This window comes from Kogia breviceps, chromosome 9 (assembly GCF_026419965.1).
Source record: "Kogia breviceps isolate mKogBre1 chromosome 9, mKogBre1 haplotype 1, whole genome shotgun sequence".
NCBI classification, from domain to species: domain Eukaryota; kingdom Metazoa; phylum Chordata; class Mammalia; order Artiodactyla; family Physeteridae; genus Kogia; species Kogia breviceps.
Window position 1 is genome coordinate 75,419,620 of NC_081318.1, and position 16,571 is coordinate 75,436,190.

Genomic DNA, 16,571 nt, shown 5'->3' on the forward strand with positions numbered 1-16,571 from the left:
ACCCTCTCCAGCATTTGTTGTTTGTAGATTTTCTGATGATGCCCATTCTAACTGGTGTGAGGTGATACCTCATTGTACTTTTGATTTGTATTTCTTTAATAATTAGTGACGTTGAGCAGCTTTTCATGTGCTTCTTGGCCATCTGTATGTCTTCTTTGGAGAAATGTCTATTTAGGTCTTCTGCCCATTTTTGGATTGGGTTGTTTGTTTTTTTTAATATTGAGCTGCACGAGCTGTTTATATATTTTGGAGATTAATCCTTTGTCCATTGATTCATTTGCAATATTTTCTCCCATTCTGAGGGTTGTCTTTTCATCTTGTTTATGGTTTCCTTTGCTGTGTAAAAGCTCTGAAGTTTCATTAGGTCCCATTTCTTTATTTTTGTTTTTATTTCCATCACTCTAGGAGGTGGATCAAAAAAGATCTTGCTGTGGTTTATGTTACAGAGTGGTCTTCCTATGTTTTCCTCTAAGAGTTTTATAGTGTCCAGTCTTACAGTTAGGTCTCTAATCCATTTTGAGTTTATTTTTGTGTATGGTGTTAGGGAGTATTCTAATTTCATTCTTTTACATGTAGCTGTCCAATTTTCCCAGCACCACGTACTGAAGAGACTGTCTTTTCTCCATTGTATATCCTTCCCTCCTTTGTCATAGATTAGTTGACCATAGGTGTGTGAGTTTATCTCTGGGCTTTCTATCTTGTTGCATGGATCTATGTTTCTGTTTTTGTGCCATTATCATATTGTCTTGATTACTGTAGCTTTGTAGTATAGTCTGAAGTCAGGGAGTCTGATTCCTCCAGCTCCATCTTTTTTCCCTCAAGACTGCTTTGGCTATTCGGGGTTTTTTGTGTCTCCAAACAAATTTTAAGATTTTTTGTTCTAGTTTGGTAAAAAATGCCATTGGTAATTTGATAGGGATTGCATTGAATCTGTAGATTGCTTTGGGTAGTATAGTGATTTTCACAATATTGATTCTTCCAATCCAAGAACATGGTATCTCTCTCCATCTGTTGGTATCATCTTTAATTTCTTTCATCAGTGTCTTATAGTTTTCTGCATACAGGTCTTTTGTCTCCCTAGGTAGGTTTATTCCTAGGTTTATGCCATTTTTGTTGCAATGGTAAATGGGAGTGTTTCCTTAATTTATCTTTCAGATTTTTCATCATTAGTGTATAGGAATGCAAGAGATTTCTATGCATTAATTTTGTGTCCTGCAACTTTACCAAATTCATTGATTAGCTCTAATAGTTTTCTGGTGGCATCTTTAGGATTCTCTATGTATAGGATCACGTCATCTGCAAACAGTGACAGTTTTACTTCTTCTTTTCCAATTTGTATTCCTTTTATTTCTTTTTCTTCTCTGATTGCCATGGCTAGGACTTCCAAAACTATCTTGAATAATAGCAGTGAGAGTGGACATCCTTGTCTTTTTCCTGATCTTACAGGAAATGCTTTCAGTTTTTCACCATTGAGAATGATGTTTGTTGTGGGTTTGTCATATATGACCTTTATTATGTTGAGGCAGGTTCCCTCTATGCCCACTTTCTGGATAGTTTTTATGATAAATGGGTGTTGAATTTTGTCAAAAGTTTTTTCTACATCTATTGAGATGATCATATGGTTTTTATTCTTCAATTTGTTAATATGGTGTATCACATTGATTGATTTGCATATATTGAAGAATCCTTGCATCCCTGGGATAAATCCCACTTGATCATGGTGTATGATCCTTTTAATTTGTTGTTGGATTCTGTTTGCTAGCATTTTGATGCAGGATTTTTGCATCTATATTCATCAGTGATATTGGTCTGTAATTTTCTTTTTTTGTAGTATCTGTCTGGTTTTGGTATCAGGATAATGGTGGCCTCATAGAATGAGTTTGGGAGTGTTCCTTCCTCTGCAATTTTTTGGAAGAGTTTGAGAAGGATGGATGTTAGCTCTTCTCTAAATGTTTGATAGAATTCACCTGTGAAGCCATCTGGTCCTGGACTTTTGTTTGTTGGAAGATTTTAATCACAGTTTCAATTTCATTACTTGTGATTGGTCTGTTCATATTTTCTGTTTCTTCCTGGTTCACTCTTGGAAGGTTATACCTTTCAAAGAATTTGTCCATTTCTTCCAGGTTGTCCTTTTATTGGCATAGAGTTGCTTGTAGTAGTCTCTTAGGATGCTTCGTATTTCTGTGTTGTCTGTTGTAACTTCTTTTTCATTTCTAATTTTATTGATTTTAGTCCTCTCCCTCTTTTTCTTGATGAGTCTGGCTAATGGTTTATCAGTTTTGTTTATCTTCTCAAAGAACCAGCTTTTAGTTTTATTGATCTTTGCTATTGTTTTCTTTCTTTCTATTTCATTTATTTCTGCTCTGATCTTTATGATTTCTTTCCTTCTGCTAACTTTGGGTTTTGTTTGTTCTTCTTTCTATAGTTCCTTCAGGTGTAAGGTTTGATTGTTTATTTGAGATCTTTCTTGTTTCTTGAGGTAGGCTTGTATAGCTATAAACTTCCCTCTTAGAACTGCTTTTGCTGCATCCCACAGGTTTTGGATCGTCGTGTTTTCACTGTAATTTATCTCTAGGTATTTTTTGATTTCCTCAGCGTTCTCTTGGTTATTTAGTAATGTACTGTTTAGCCTCCATGTGTTTGTGCTTTTTATGCTTTTTTTTAAAATGGTTTTTTCCCTGTAGTTCATTTCTAGCCTCATAGCATTGTGGTCAGAAAAGACACTTGATGATTTCAATTTTCTTAAATTTACTGAGGCTTGATTTGTGACCCAAGATGTGATCTATCCTGCAGAATGTTCCCTGTGCACTTGAGAAGAAAGTGTAATTTGCTGTTTTTGGATGGAATGTCCTATAAATATCAATGAAATCTAACTGGTCTATTGTGTCATTTAAAGCTTCTGTTTCCTTATTTATTTTCATTTTGGATGATCTGTCCATTGGTGTAAGTGAGGTGTTAAAGTCTCCCACTATTATTGTGTTACTGTTGATTTCCTCTTTAATACCTATTAGCAGTCGCCCTATGTATTGAGGTGCTCCTATGTTGGGTGCATATATATTTATAACTGTTATATGTTCTTCTTGGATTGATCCCTTGATCATTATGCAGTGTCCTTCCTTGTCTCTTGTAACATTCTTTATTTTAAAGTCTATTTTATCTGGTATGAGTATTGCTACTCCAGCTTTCTTTTGATTTCCATTTGCATGGAATATCTTTTTCCATCCCCTCACTTTCAGTCTGTATGTGTCCCTAGGTCTGAAGTGGGTCTCTTGTAGACAGCATGTATGTGGGTCTTGTTTTTGTATCCATTCAGCAAGCCTATGTCTTTCGGTTGGAGCATTTCATCCATTCACGTTTAAGGTAATTATCAATATGTATGTTCCTATGACCATTTTCTTAATTGTTTTGGGTTTGTTTTTGTAGGTGCTTTTCTTCTCTTGTGTTTCCCACTTAGGGAAGTTCCTTTAGCATTTGTTGTAGAGCTGGTGTGGTGGTGCTGAATTCTCTTAGCTTTTGCTTGTCTGTAAAGCTTTTGATTTCTCCATCAAATCTGAATGAGATCCTTGCCAGGTAGAGTAATCTTGGTCGTAGGTTCTTCCCTTTCAACACTTTAAGTATATCAGGCCACTCCCTTCTGGCTTGTAGAGTTTATGCTGAGAAATCAGCTGTTTACCTTATGGGAGTTCCCTTGTATGCTATTTGTCATTTTTCCCTTGCTGCTTTCAATAGTTTTTCTTTGCCTTTAATTTTTGCCAGTTCGATTACTATGTGTCTCGGCATGTTTCTCTGGGTTTATCTTGTATGGGACTCTGCACTTCCTGGACTTGGGTGGCTATTTCCTTTCCCACATTAGGGAAGTTTTTGACTCTAATCTCTTCAAATATTTTTTCGGGTCCTTTCTCTCTCTCTTCTCCTTCTGGGACCCCTATAATGCAAATGTTGTTGCGTTTAATGTTGTCCCAGAGGTCTCTTAGGCTGTCTACATTTCTTTTCATTCTTTTTTCTTTATTCTGTTCCAAAGCAGTGAATTCCACCATTCTATCTTCCAGGTCACGTATCTGTTCTTCTGCCTCAGTTATTCTGCTATTGATTCTTTCTAGTGTAGTTTTCATTTCAGTCATTGTATTGTTCATCTCTGTTTGTTCTTTAATTCTTCTAGGTCTTTGTTAAACATTTCTTGCATCTTCTCAATATTTGCCTTCATTCTTTTTCCAAGGTCCTAGATCACGTTCACTATTATTATTCTGAATTCTTTTTCTGGAAGGTTGCCTATCTCCACTTCATTTCGTTGTTTTTCTGGGGTTTTATCTTGTTCCTTCATCTGGTACATAGCCCTCTGCCTTTTCATCTTGTCTATCTTTCTCTGAATGTGGTTTTTGTTCCACAGGCTGCAGGGTTGTAGTTCTTCTTACTTCTGCTGTCTTCTCTATGGTGGATGTGGCTATCTAAGAGGCTTGTGTAAGTTTCCTGATGGGAGGGACTGGTGGTGGGCAGAGCTCAGTAAAACTTTAATCCACTTGTCTACTGATGGGTGGGGCTGGTTTCCCTCCCTGTTGTTTGTTTGGCCGGAGGCAACCCAACACTGGAGCCTACCTGGGCTCTTTGGTGGGGCTAATGGCAGACCCTGGGAGGGCTCACAGAAGGAGTACTTCCCGGAACTTCTGCTGCCAGTGTTTTTGTCCCCACGGTGAGCCACAGCCACCCTCCACCTCTGCAGGAGACCCTCCAACACTAGCAGGGAGGTCTGCTTCAGTGTCCTATGGGGTCATTGCTCCTTCCCCTGGGTCCTGATGCACACACTACTTTGTGTGTGCCCTCCAAGAGTGGAGTCTGTGTTTCCCCCAGTCCTGTCAACATCCTGCAATCAAATCCCACTAGGCTTCAAAGTCTGATTCTCTAGGAATTCCTCTTCCCATTGCTGAACCCCCAGGTTGGGAAGCCTGACATGGGGCTCAGAACCTTCACTCCAGTGGGTGGACATCTGTGGTATAAGTGTTCTCCAGTCTGTGAGTCACCCACCCAGCAGTTATGGGATTTGATTTTACTGTAATTGCACCCCTCCTACCATCTCATTGTGGTTTCTCCTTTGTCTTTGGATGTGGGGTACCTTTTTTGGTGAGTTCCAGTGTCCTCCTGTCGATGACTGTCCAGCAGCTAGTTGTGATTCTGGTGTTCTCGCAAGAGGGAGTGAGAGCACATCCTTCTAATCCACCACCTTGGTTCCTTAATGGTATTTTTTACATAACAGAAGGTTTTAATTTTGATGAAACCCAATTTATCATTTTTTCTTTCATGATTAGTATTTTCTGTGCCCCATTTAAGAAATGATTGCCTACCCAAAGAATTCAATTTCTCTAATAGATGTAGAGCTATTAAAATTCTTCTATTTTTTTTCATGTCAGCTTTAGTTAGTTAGTCAGTAATACTTTGCGTGTGTTCCTGCAGTTCACTTCAGGAGAAAATGTGTGTCCCATGTGATCACTATGAGGGAGGACTTTGAAAGCTTTTGTCTGGTTTCCTCCTGACTCTACCTGATGCATCTTTTTCCTTTACTGATTCAGCTTTATATGCTTTCACTGTAATAAAGCATTGTGAGTATAACTGCCTGAATCCTGTGAGTTCTTCTAGTGAATCATCTAATGTATGCATGCCATGAGATATCTGAAATAAGCTTATATGAAGGCTAAATCTTCTTATATGAAGCTTTCTCTTCATTTTTGGTTTTCAGCAGCCTATAATACATCTAGGTGTGTTTTTCTCTGAATTTATCCTGCTTAGGGTTAGTTGAGTTTCTTCTATCAGTTAATCAAGTCTCACAGAAAGAGCTCATATTATGCTTGGAGTAAGCTAAATCCAAAAACTTTTCTCATACAAACTGCTTCCAAACCAGATTACTCCTATCTTGTACTTATTACCTAATCTATTCTTTAAAATCTAAGTTACAATTTAGACTTTTTAAACTGACTCACACATAATAGATACATAAACACTTGCTCAGTAAATGAAAAAGAGAGCAAACCTTTGATCCTTTGTTAGCTTGGGCCCTGAATTCCATTCTGTGTTTTTAATATAACATTTACCTTGTTAATTAGCCCTCCATGGTAGCTGACATCATAGCATGCAATAAAAGTGACCCTGAAAGCAAGTAATTTTGTACTAGAGAATAAGTAAGGAATCCGAGCAGAGATATGTTGTAAAACTATCCATGAATAAGCAATAATGTAGAAAGACACCAGCCACTGTGGAGAGCAGATCTGAAATGAAAATTAGTACATTTCTAATTTTTAAAGGTAAATTTATTTTACCATATATAAAGTAATGTAGTATATTATCTGCCACAAGTGTAATCTGAAAGCACCTTCCAACAGTGGGATTGAGATCACTTTAAAGATATTCATGTCTTCTGATAACATTCTATACCATACCATTCTTCATTAAAGCTTCGATTTCAGTAACTTTCTTTTTTTCTTTTTTTTTCTTTTTTTTTTTGTGGTACACGGGCTTCTCACTGTTGTGGCCTCTCCCGTTGCGGAGCACAGGCTCCAGATGCGCAGGCTCAGCGGCCATGGCTCACGGGCCCAGCCGCTCCGCGGCATGTGGGATCTTCCCAGACCGTGATTTCAGTAACTTTCATAATACTTGATTATACAAGGGCTTCTTAACCCTAAGGGGCAAATTCTTTTCCATTGTAACTTATTCTCTGCACTAAAATGAGGTGACAAAGAGACTAATTTATAAAGAGATTTCTTATCTAGTTGTTGTTGCAAGTTAAAAAAGGAAAATAATTACAAGACTGAATTATAAACATGAATGAAAATTCAAATCATTAGTTAATTTATCATTAGTTGTGTTTTCTTTAAGAACAGTAATATACTCAAGCATTTTAGTTGTCTTTACATGGAGTCAAAAATCTTCAGTACAATGTAGAAATATTTTTAGTTAAATGTGTAATTTCACAGAAATATTAAACTATACAATAAAATTACAAAAAGAGAAAATTTCAACTGGCATTCATGTAATTTTAAATTACCAAGTCAAGCCAGTTCAAAACAAATCTAAATATGGTAAAACTTAAAAATTCTCTCAGATGACAAGTTTTTATAAATTTCAAAAAAGGAAAAGTATCTTAAGAAAAATAGAAAATGTACAAAGATTAAAAATGAGACCTGAAATATTAATGCATTATATGAGAAAGAGGTTAACGGAATTTTATAAAATGTAGTATAAGTAGCTAGAGAAATAGAAGATGAAAAACCAATAGTGTGTGTCAGTTTACAGAAGTTTTTCTTTGTCCTTACCACACACTGTGACCTTGTAAAAAAATTTTCTTTGCATTAGACCTGGGTTCCATGGTGAGAAAGTTATGACTATAGGTACCACTAAAGACTAGGGAGGACAAGAAGCAAAATGACCACAAAATTGAAGCAACGATTTAAAACCTTTTTCTCTCCACCCGCACTCAGCAAGAGGCTCTCTACAGTTGCTATCCCAACCCCACATTTCATATCTAATATGTAATCTTTTAACATTTATGGCAGTCTTGATTACTTAACTTTAAAGCTTTATAAACCTAATTAGATCTCTCTAGCAATATTCAACTTATACTCTCACATTAAAAAAATCTTTATTCTTCTCAAAGGCAAAAGGAACAAAATTAAAATAGGTACTTCCTGCTGTGAATCTAACTTCCTATTTTTCTCAAATATATCTTGGAACAGAGTACTTAAAATTATATTAGAAAGCTCGGTAGGATTCTATGCAGTATTTCACAAGCAGAGTTAGTAATGTGTGAAATTAATTTTTTATATTTTCAGTATGTCATAAAACCTTTCTAAATCTAATGTCTTTTTCTTCAATCCCCCACATAATATTTTAATTTTAACGCTAATAATGATTCCTGAATTCCTCAAGGAGCTTCCCAGAAAGCATATCATAGAAATGTTGTCACAAAAGACATATATAACTTATAAATGTTTTACTCTTATCCAATTAAGGGAGAACATAAAAAGAAAAAAAATGTACTTATAACTTTCACTGTAAAACTCTAAAAAATATTTTCACTATTATTTCACATCATCCCTTGCATCATGAAGTATTAACTATAAATTACTACTGAATCTTTTAAAACCATTTGCTTTATATGTCATGAAAATCAAGTTTCTATAAATCTAAAGAACAAACAAATTTCTATAAATGGATTGTGACACATCACAAAGTTTTAAACTTCTGTCCTACAAAATGGGGCCATTGCAGTAAATTAAGTGCCACCAGAAGATTATCAAGATTCCTAGTTGAATTTCAGGAAAACAGAGCAGAAGGAAATGTTCAGATTATGTTACAGAATAAAATTAATTTAAGCTTAGTGATTTAACTGCTTAGAAAATGGCCAGTCAACTGGAGAGCCCTATGAAACAGGAGGGCACCTGTGCTGGTGCTTGAAAAGAAGTGCTGCTGATTGCCTCATTGCCTACTCGAGTCCTCAAGTGAATAAAGTTTCCTCTCAGGGCACAGGGAGAAGGAATATAATTTATAGGCCAGTAGAAGAGGTGTGAGAAGTCTTTCCAAAGACCCATAACTTAGGCCTATTTTCCCTGTAAGTCACAAACACGTGTCTGGTTATTAAAAATAGAGCAGAGATTTTTACTATATGAAATGTTTTTTGCATTCAACATCTTTTGCCTACCTCAAGGAAAAATAAAATCATGTTGGGATACCAATGTATTACGGCCACCAGGCCAGTGTGTTTCTTTTGGAAAAGGGAGGACAATTAGAAGAAAGGTAGCAATCCCTCTTCTCATTTCTCATTTCTATCTTTCAATTCTTTTCAAATCCTCCAGGACTTCAGAAGAACCTTTTGTCCAGGGAAAGGATATCTGATTTGAATTTAAATAATACAAGGAGGAAAAAAGCACTTTGATATCTGGACTAGCCCCATGTGCTGCTTTCACCAAAAGAATGCAGTGAACACAATGCTGTGAAACATCTGAGGCCAGACCTTAGGAAATCTGCAGCTTCCACTTTCATGTGTTTAGAATCCAAACACCATACTATAAGAAGCCCACACCATCATGAAAGTTTGCATGGAAAAGAACTAAGGCCCCTGCTGAGCTACCAGCTAAGAGTCAGTACAAAGTACCAGTCACAAGACTGAGCCATTTTGGATATTCCAACCAAGCCAAGCCTCCAGATGACTGTAGCTTCAGCTGACAACATGAAACAGAAGATCTGCCATGCTAAATCTAGTCAGCCTTAGATTTGTGAGAGATCAAAAATATCTGCTGTTTGAAGCCACTAAGTTTGGGGATGGTTTGTTAGGCATCAGTAGATAACCAGAACACCTATCTTAATCAAACATGTAGGACATAACGTTTTAGTGCAAGGCAGTGTGCTAACTCCTATCAGAGAATATTAGATTTTTCAAGACATGATCCCTGCCATCAAGGAATTAGATTTTTCTCTGAAAACTTGTAGTTAAACCTATTATAAATAGGATATAATCTACGAATGTCTAATAAATTTGTTTACATTCTGCTGATGTATATAGTTTTTGCCTGATCCTACTGTTAATAATGGCAGACATTGTGATATGGTTGGCTAGAATTCAAAGTTTGGAGAAGTCCATAGCCACAAAGCAAAACAAAACTCACTGACTAATAATCATCCTATCTTAAATGCTATGTTCAATCAACGGAGCCAACTTATCACAATAACCTTCAAAGTTCTCACTATATTATATAAAAGTTGCTTTTAATAGCACAGGGAGATCAGCTCATGCTTTGTGACCACCTAGAGGGGTAGGATAGAGAGGGTGGGAGACGCAAGAGGGAGGGGATATGGGGATGTTTGTATACGTATAGCTGATTCACTTTGTTATATAGCAGCAACTAACACAACAATGTAAACAATTATACTCTAACAAAGATGTTTTTAAAAAAAGTTGTTTTTATTCATTAGGTATAAACAATCTTAGTTTGTACATATCCTGAGGCCAGCACCTCAGAGTTTTCCTGAGATGTCAAATGATTTCATTTAAATTTTCAGTTAAAAAAAAATGAAGTTTCACCTTGATATTCTTCTTTATAGTATAGATCTTTGCAATTTTGAAACTAATAAAAAATTTTAATTTAAATGATACAATAAGGGATTCAGGTTTGATAAAATAATTAATAACCCTTATTACTGGAAACCTCAATATAAAATAGGCTACTGAGAGAAAACATACAATTTCCAAAATTCTTTAAGATTATGATAGATTTTTCATCTGTCCAGGATTTTATAAGTAATATCTCATGAAAATTGAGAGATAATCTAGAAAACTTTTAAAATCCCTGCTCATCCTAAATCTAGAAAACTCTTAAAATCCCTGCTCATCCTACATCCATATATAAAAATTAATTATTCAAAAGAAAGTTTAATAAACTGTTACAACAATGTACCATCTTAATGTTACAGAAAGGGATATATGCAGAAGACCACAAAAGCTGTATGTCCAATTCCCACATCTCAAAGCATAGGATGAATATAGGTTGCTTTCATAGTGTTGATGTTCCATTCTTCATTTGCTGAATGGCTTTCTAACTTACTCATCCTGCCTATGTCCCATTATGGCTATTCTAGTTCTAATTATCACGACCTTTCTGCTCCAGACACACACTCTCCTCTGCACCAAATCTGCATTTCTCAATTTCCCAAATCTAAATTCTTCAAATAAATCTGATTGTACCAGTTCCTTATTTTGATCATGACCACAACTCAACTAGCCACCCTGGAAATTTGCCAGCCTGAAAACTGCCCATTCTTTGGACAGGTATCTCCCCTTGGTCCTACAATTGAAATCAAAGATACAGACGAATATAGATGCAGGCTTATTTCGAAGGGGCTTTGCGTGAGCAGAGATGGTAAACATATCTAGTATCTACTATAGATATAATATCCCAGGAGAAATCTAACAAGCTGAATACAAGGACACAACATTTCAATCAGGGAAACCTAAATTTTTTTTTTACTTTCCTTTGTAATCAAGTCTCACAGAAAGAGATAATATGCTTGCAGTCAGCTAAACCCCAAGACTTTTTTCATACAAACTGCTTCCAAACTAGGTCACTCCTATCTTATAGTTATCCAATCAATTCTTAAAAATCTAAGTTACAATTTAGCCTTTTTAAACTGACTCACACATAACAGATACATAAACATTTGCTCAGTGAATGAAAAAGTGAGCAAATCTTTGAACCTTTGCTAGCTTGGGCCCTGAATTCCATTCTGTGCTTTTAATATAACATTTACCTTGTTAATTAGCCCTCCATGGTAGCTGACATCATAGCATGCAATAAAAGTGCTCCTGAAAGCAAGGAATTTTGTACTAGAGAAAAGGTAAGGAAACAAAGCTAGAGATGTGTCGTAAGCTATCCATGTATAAGCAATTATTAGTGCAATGACAATAAATGACTTTTCCCAAAGTGGACACAGGCTAAGTACAGGAGGCCCCAAACTAAGTAAATATCCATGATAAAAATCCATTTTCAATGTTTATTTTTTTAACATCTTTATTGGAGTATAATTGCTTTACAATGTTGTGTTAGTTTCTACTGTATAACAAAGTGAATCAGCTATATGTATACATATATCCCCATATCCCCTCCTTCTTGCGCCTCCCTCCCACCATCCCCATCCCACCCCTCTAGGTGGTCACAAAGCATTGAGCTGATCTCCCTGTGCTATGCGGCTGCTTCCCACTAGATATCTATTTTACACATGGTAGTGTATATATATCAATGCTACTCCCTCGCTTTGTCCCAGCTTACCCTTCCCCGCCCCCATGTCCTCAAGTCCATTCTCTACCTCTGCATCTTTATTCCTGTCCTGCCCCTAGGTTCTTCAGAACCATGTTTTTTTAGATTCCATATATATGTGTTAGCATACGGTATTTGTTTTTCTCTTTCTGATTTACTTCACTCTGTATGACAGACTCCAGGTCCATCTACCTCACTACAAATAACTCAATTTCATTTCTTTTTATGGCTGAGTAATATTTCATTGTATATATGTGCCACATCTTCTTTATCCATTCATCTGTCGATGGACACCTAGGTTGCTTCCATGTCCTGACTACTGTAAATAGAGCTGCAGTGAACATTGTGGTACATGTCTCTTTCTGAATTATGGTTTTCTCAGGGTATATGTCCAGTAGTGGTATTGCTGGGCACTTTCAATGTTTAGAATGAAGAAAGAATAGGGGCCTATACTAAGGAAGGTTCCAGATCAGCCAATGAAATAGAAATCTCTGAAATAGATAACAGGAGAAATATCAAGGAAAAACTTAATAAAAGTATACAAGAATTACAACAATGAATCTTATGACTGTCCAGGAAGACAACACAGAAAACAAAATATTAGTTCCAACAGAATGAAAGCATTAAAAGCCAGGGCTTTCATTGGGATCTAATAGGGAAAAAAAAAAAAGCAATGCTATAGGCAGTATATTTACAGTTATGACAGTAAGAAGAAAAAATTACTTTTGCTTGTTGTCAATGAAGACAAGACCATTAAAATTGAAATTTTCCAGTCTTTCTCATCAACACACTAAGGTATAAATTATTTATAACATGAAGGTTTACGTCCATTGCCTCACTCTGCCCTCATACTTATATTCCAACATGCAAACTATTATGTGTTATCAGCATAACTTAAGGAAAATCTTTATCTTATAAGAATGATTAATGTGGCTCTTTGAGTGGATTAATACCTACTTTTGTTATTGGCTTTAACCAGAGAAAATAACCTTGAAATCAAAGTACTTTTCAGTTTGTTTTAAATGAACAACCTATTTTAAGCATTGCTTGATGTAGAAATCACACTAACAAGATGCTAAAAGTATGGCACAAAGTGATAGTTGGCATTATAAGACTGTAATGAAAAGACTTTTTTATGCACTAGAACATTCTTTTTTGCGGGGGGCGCACTGCTTGGCTGGTGAGATCTTAGTTCCCCGACCAGGAACTGAACCCCTTGAACCCAGGCCCTCAACAGTGAGAGCTCGGAGTCCTAACCACTGGACCACCAGGAAATTCCATGCGCCAGAACATTCTTAATCGTTCACAAATATAAACGCAAGCTTTCTTAAAAATAAAGCCCTCTGTTTAAGAACTTCCATTTGCTTGCCAGAGGATTTCTTATATGTATAATTAAGTAGCTGGTTTCAATTTGTTAATAAAATAAAGTACAAATTATTTTGGAAGATTAAGAAGTGTTTGTTCTTCATTTTAGAAAGGTCTAGAAGATTAACTATTTTTAAAATTACAAATCACCAGAAAAGAGAATAGTAAGAACTTCACTACCGGTGTACATAATTTTAAAGCTTAAAATTGTATTGTAATTATAGGGCTTCCCTGGTGGCGCAGTGGTTGAGAATCTGTCTGCTAATGCAGGGGACACGGGTTCGAGCCCTCGTCTGGGAGGATCCCACGTAGCAGCTAGGCCCGTGAGCCACAACCACTGAGCCTGTGCGTCTGGAGCCTGTGCTCTGCAACAAGAGAGGCCGCGATAGTGAGAGGCCCGCGCACCGTGATGAAGAGGGGCCCCCGCTTGCCACAACTAGAGAAAGCCCTCGCACAGAAACAAAGACCCAACACAGCAAAAATTAATTAATAAACTCCTACCCCCAACATCTTCTTTAAAAAAAAAAAATTGTATTGTAATTTTAGGCAAAGTTCAGTCCAGATATTAGAAGCATAAATATATACAGTCAAGTATTTAATAAACATTTGTTGAGTAAAGGAATAAATTTCATTCTTCACAATGCCTGTCAAATTTGCCATCTGCTCTCCATCTCTATAGCTACACCCTCAGACTGGGTCTTTATTGCCTCTGTAGGCCCAGTTCACACAGCTTCCTGCTTCTGTTTCTTCTCCAGACACCATATGCATAACTGCCAAACTACTCTTCCTGAAACACTGCTTTTCTCCTGAAACATACTATGACACTTTTCCACATCATACCTATCAGGTCTTCTACCTCAAGCTCCCCTTATAATACAGCCATAATTTACCTCTCTAAATTTTACTTACTGCTATTCTCCAAAATGCATCATGCCACTCCAACCTCCAAGTCTGTATGCTTTTCTTCTCTACTATATCTTCCTTTTACTCCTGTTTTTTACAACCTACCCAGGAAAAACTCAGAGCTTAGGCTGACGAAGTATATGGGTGGCAAGGAAAACTGTCTGGAGAGAACTATGGCACTGCATCTATGAGCCACAACAACATCACCTGACTGATTGGTTTAAAGATTGATTGATTGACCTTGACTTAGAAAATATTACTAGAATTTTACAAGAATTCTAAAGAGTCGACTAGGGTGGCTTCCTACGGCGCTCCCACCCTCTCACTCCTTTTCGCTACCGCACCGCCGCCATCATGGGTCGTATGCATGCTCCCGGGAAGGGCCTTTCCCAGTCGGCTTTACCCTACCGCCGCAGCGTCCCCACCTGGCTGAAGCTGACGTCTGACGACGTGAAGGAGCAGATCTACAAACTGGCTAAGAAGGGCCTGACTCCCTCGCAAATAGGTGTAATCCTGAGAGACTCACATCGTGTTGCACAAGTACGTTTTGTGACAGGCAATAAAATCTTGAGAATTCTTAAGTCCAAAGGACTTGCTCCTGATCTTCCTGAGGATCTCTATCATTTAATTAAGAAAGCTGTTGCTGTTAGAAAGCATCTCGAGAGAAACAGAAAGGATAAAGATGCCAAATTCCGTCTGATTCTGATTGAGAGCCGTATTCACCGGTTGGCTCGATATTACAAGACCAAACGAGTCCTATCCCCCAACTGGAAATACGAGTCATCCACAGCCTCTGCCCTGGTTGCATAAATTTGTCTGTTGTACTCAAGCAATAAAATCATTGTTTAACTAGAAAAAAAAATAAATAAATAAAGAGTCGACTAAGGTAAGTTATACATTTCTTTAAAAACAGAAGTATCAGAAGTTGAGTTATTTCAAATTTAATATTGGGTATAAATCTACAAGAGCAATTAGTGGGTGAAATAAGATTTTCCAAAATGTTTGTAGCGTCTTTTACAAATTTTAATTACAGTATATACTGAATGATTCAAGTATTACTTCAGTAAATCAGAGTCCATGAAACCATAACTAAGACACAAATTGGAAAGTTTATGTTGACAGATTATAAAAGTTTCAAACTACAAAAATTACCTCAATACCATTCATTGACATGATTATTATATAAGTAATAAGTAAGTAGTATAGTGATCAGTACTGCTTTTTACATATTCAGTAGACCAGGACCTCAAGTTGATTACAAATTAGTTATACATCCCCTGTCTAGTTCATACAATTTACCCAGACTGTAGGGCAGGCAGGGTCAGAGTGGGAACAAAAAAAGAGAACAAGACTAGGCAAAAACATAGGATGAGAATCGATCATGTATATAACTCACTCAATATTTTTATACATGCAAAAAATCAATATTACTATATATTCAAATTGCAACGTTAATAATTCAACAAGCCCTTGAGTGCCTACTGCGTATAATACAAAGTGTTTCTATTACTTTGAAAAGAACAGTAAAATATGATCTGTGTCCACAGGGGGCTGTAATCCAGATGACAAAGGAAGGGAGAAGCATAGCTGAGGGGGAAAATGAATCAAGACAGTACCCTATATTTTCTACAGGAATAATTACAAGTACTAGAATCATGATAAGATTAGCGAAATACACAAAATCAACAATGTAGAGTGTAAAACAGGGTTCTGCTTATTACAAAACTAGAAAAAAATTACAAAATTTCCATTAAGAAAACAAACCAAAAAACTATAAATACTTTCATAGAACATTAATCTCCCATCTCCACTAATATTTTTCTTTATTGGAGGTTTCTTTCATTGCTAACACTTAAATCTTTTCCACATAATTAAAAGAAATGTTCACCCATCTCACTGTTGCTATTCCACTCTTCAAAGGAAAGCACTGTTGTACTATTTTGTATTATTTCAAACTTTTTTCTATGCATATACCATCAATATATAATCAGCAGTTCTCAAAACTCCTTACTCTTAAAAATTATTGAGAACCCCAAAGAGGTTTTGTTTATGGTGGATATATTTACTGACATTTCAATCATATTTGAAATTTTTAATGATTAAATTTTATTACAATAATAAACCTATTATATATCAACATATTTTTATTTTTAATAATCCCTAAACAAAAATTTATTGAGAAGAGTGGTTCTGTTTCACATTTTTGCAAATTTCTTTAATGTCTTGGCTTAAAAGAATATAATTGGATCTTTATAAATGCTTCTGCATTCCAACTGATATGATATGATGGTCAATTTGTGTTTTGATTTCCCCTCTCCCCCCTAAAATGGAATCACTCTCCACAGAGACTTGATCTTTTTCCATCTACTATATACTGGACATTTTTCTTCATGTGAGGTAGACTATTACTATTATACTTATGGCCTTCAACAAACAACCCTTCCTACATTTACACCTTTGTGTAGTCCTCTCCCACACTGATGCTGGGCTTGGCAATGTGACCTGTTTTGA

General features: G+C 36.3%; 2 protein-coding genes across 10 annotated transcripts in view; one reads left to right on the forward strand and one right to left on the reverse strand.

Annotated features, from left to right (window-relative positions):
- HYCC1 (hyccin PI4KA lipid kinase complex subunit 1) overlaps positions 1 to 16,571 on the reverse strand; it is a 95,031-nt gene that overhangs the window by 58,895 nt on the left and 19,565 nt on the right. The gene's annotated exons all lie outside the window — the stretch shown is intronic.
- LOC131762550 (small ribosomal subunit protein uS15-like) lies at positions 14,362 to 14,921 on the forward strand. Its single transcript, XM_059074193.2, has one exon. It carries the CDS (start codon positions 14,415 to 14,417, stop codon positions 14,868 to 14,870), a length of 456 nt encoding a protein of 151 aa, XP_058930176.1. The 5' UTR covers positions 14,362 to 14,414; the 3' UTR covers positions 14,871 to 14,921.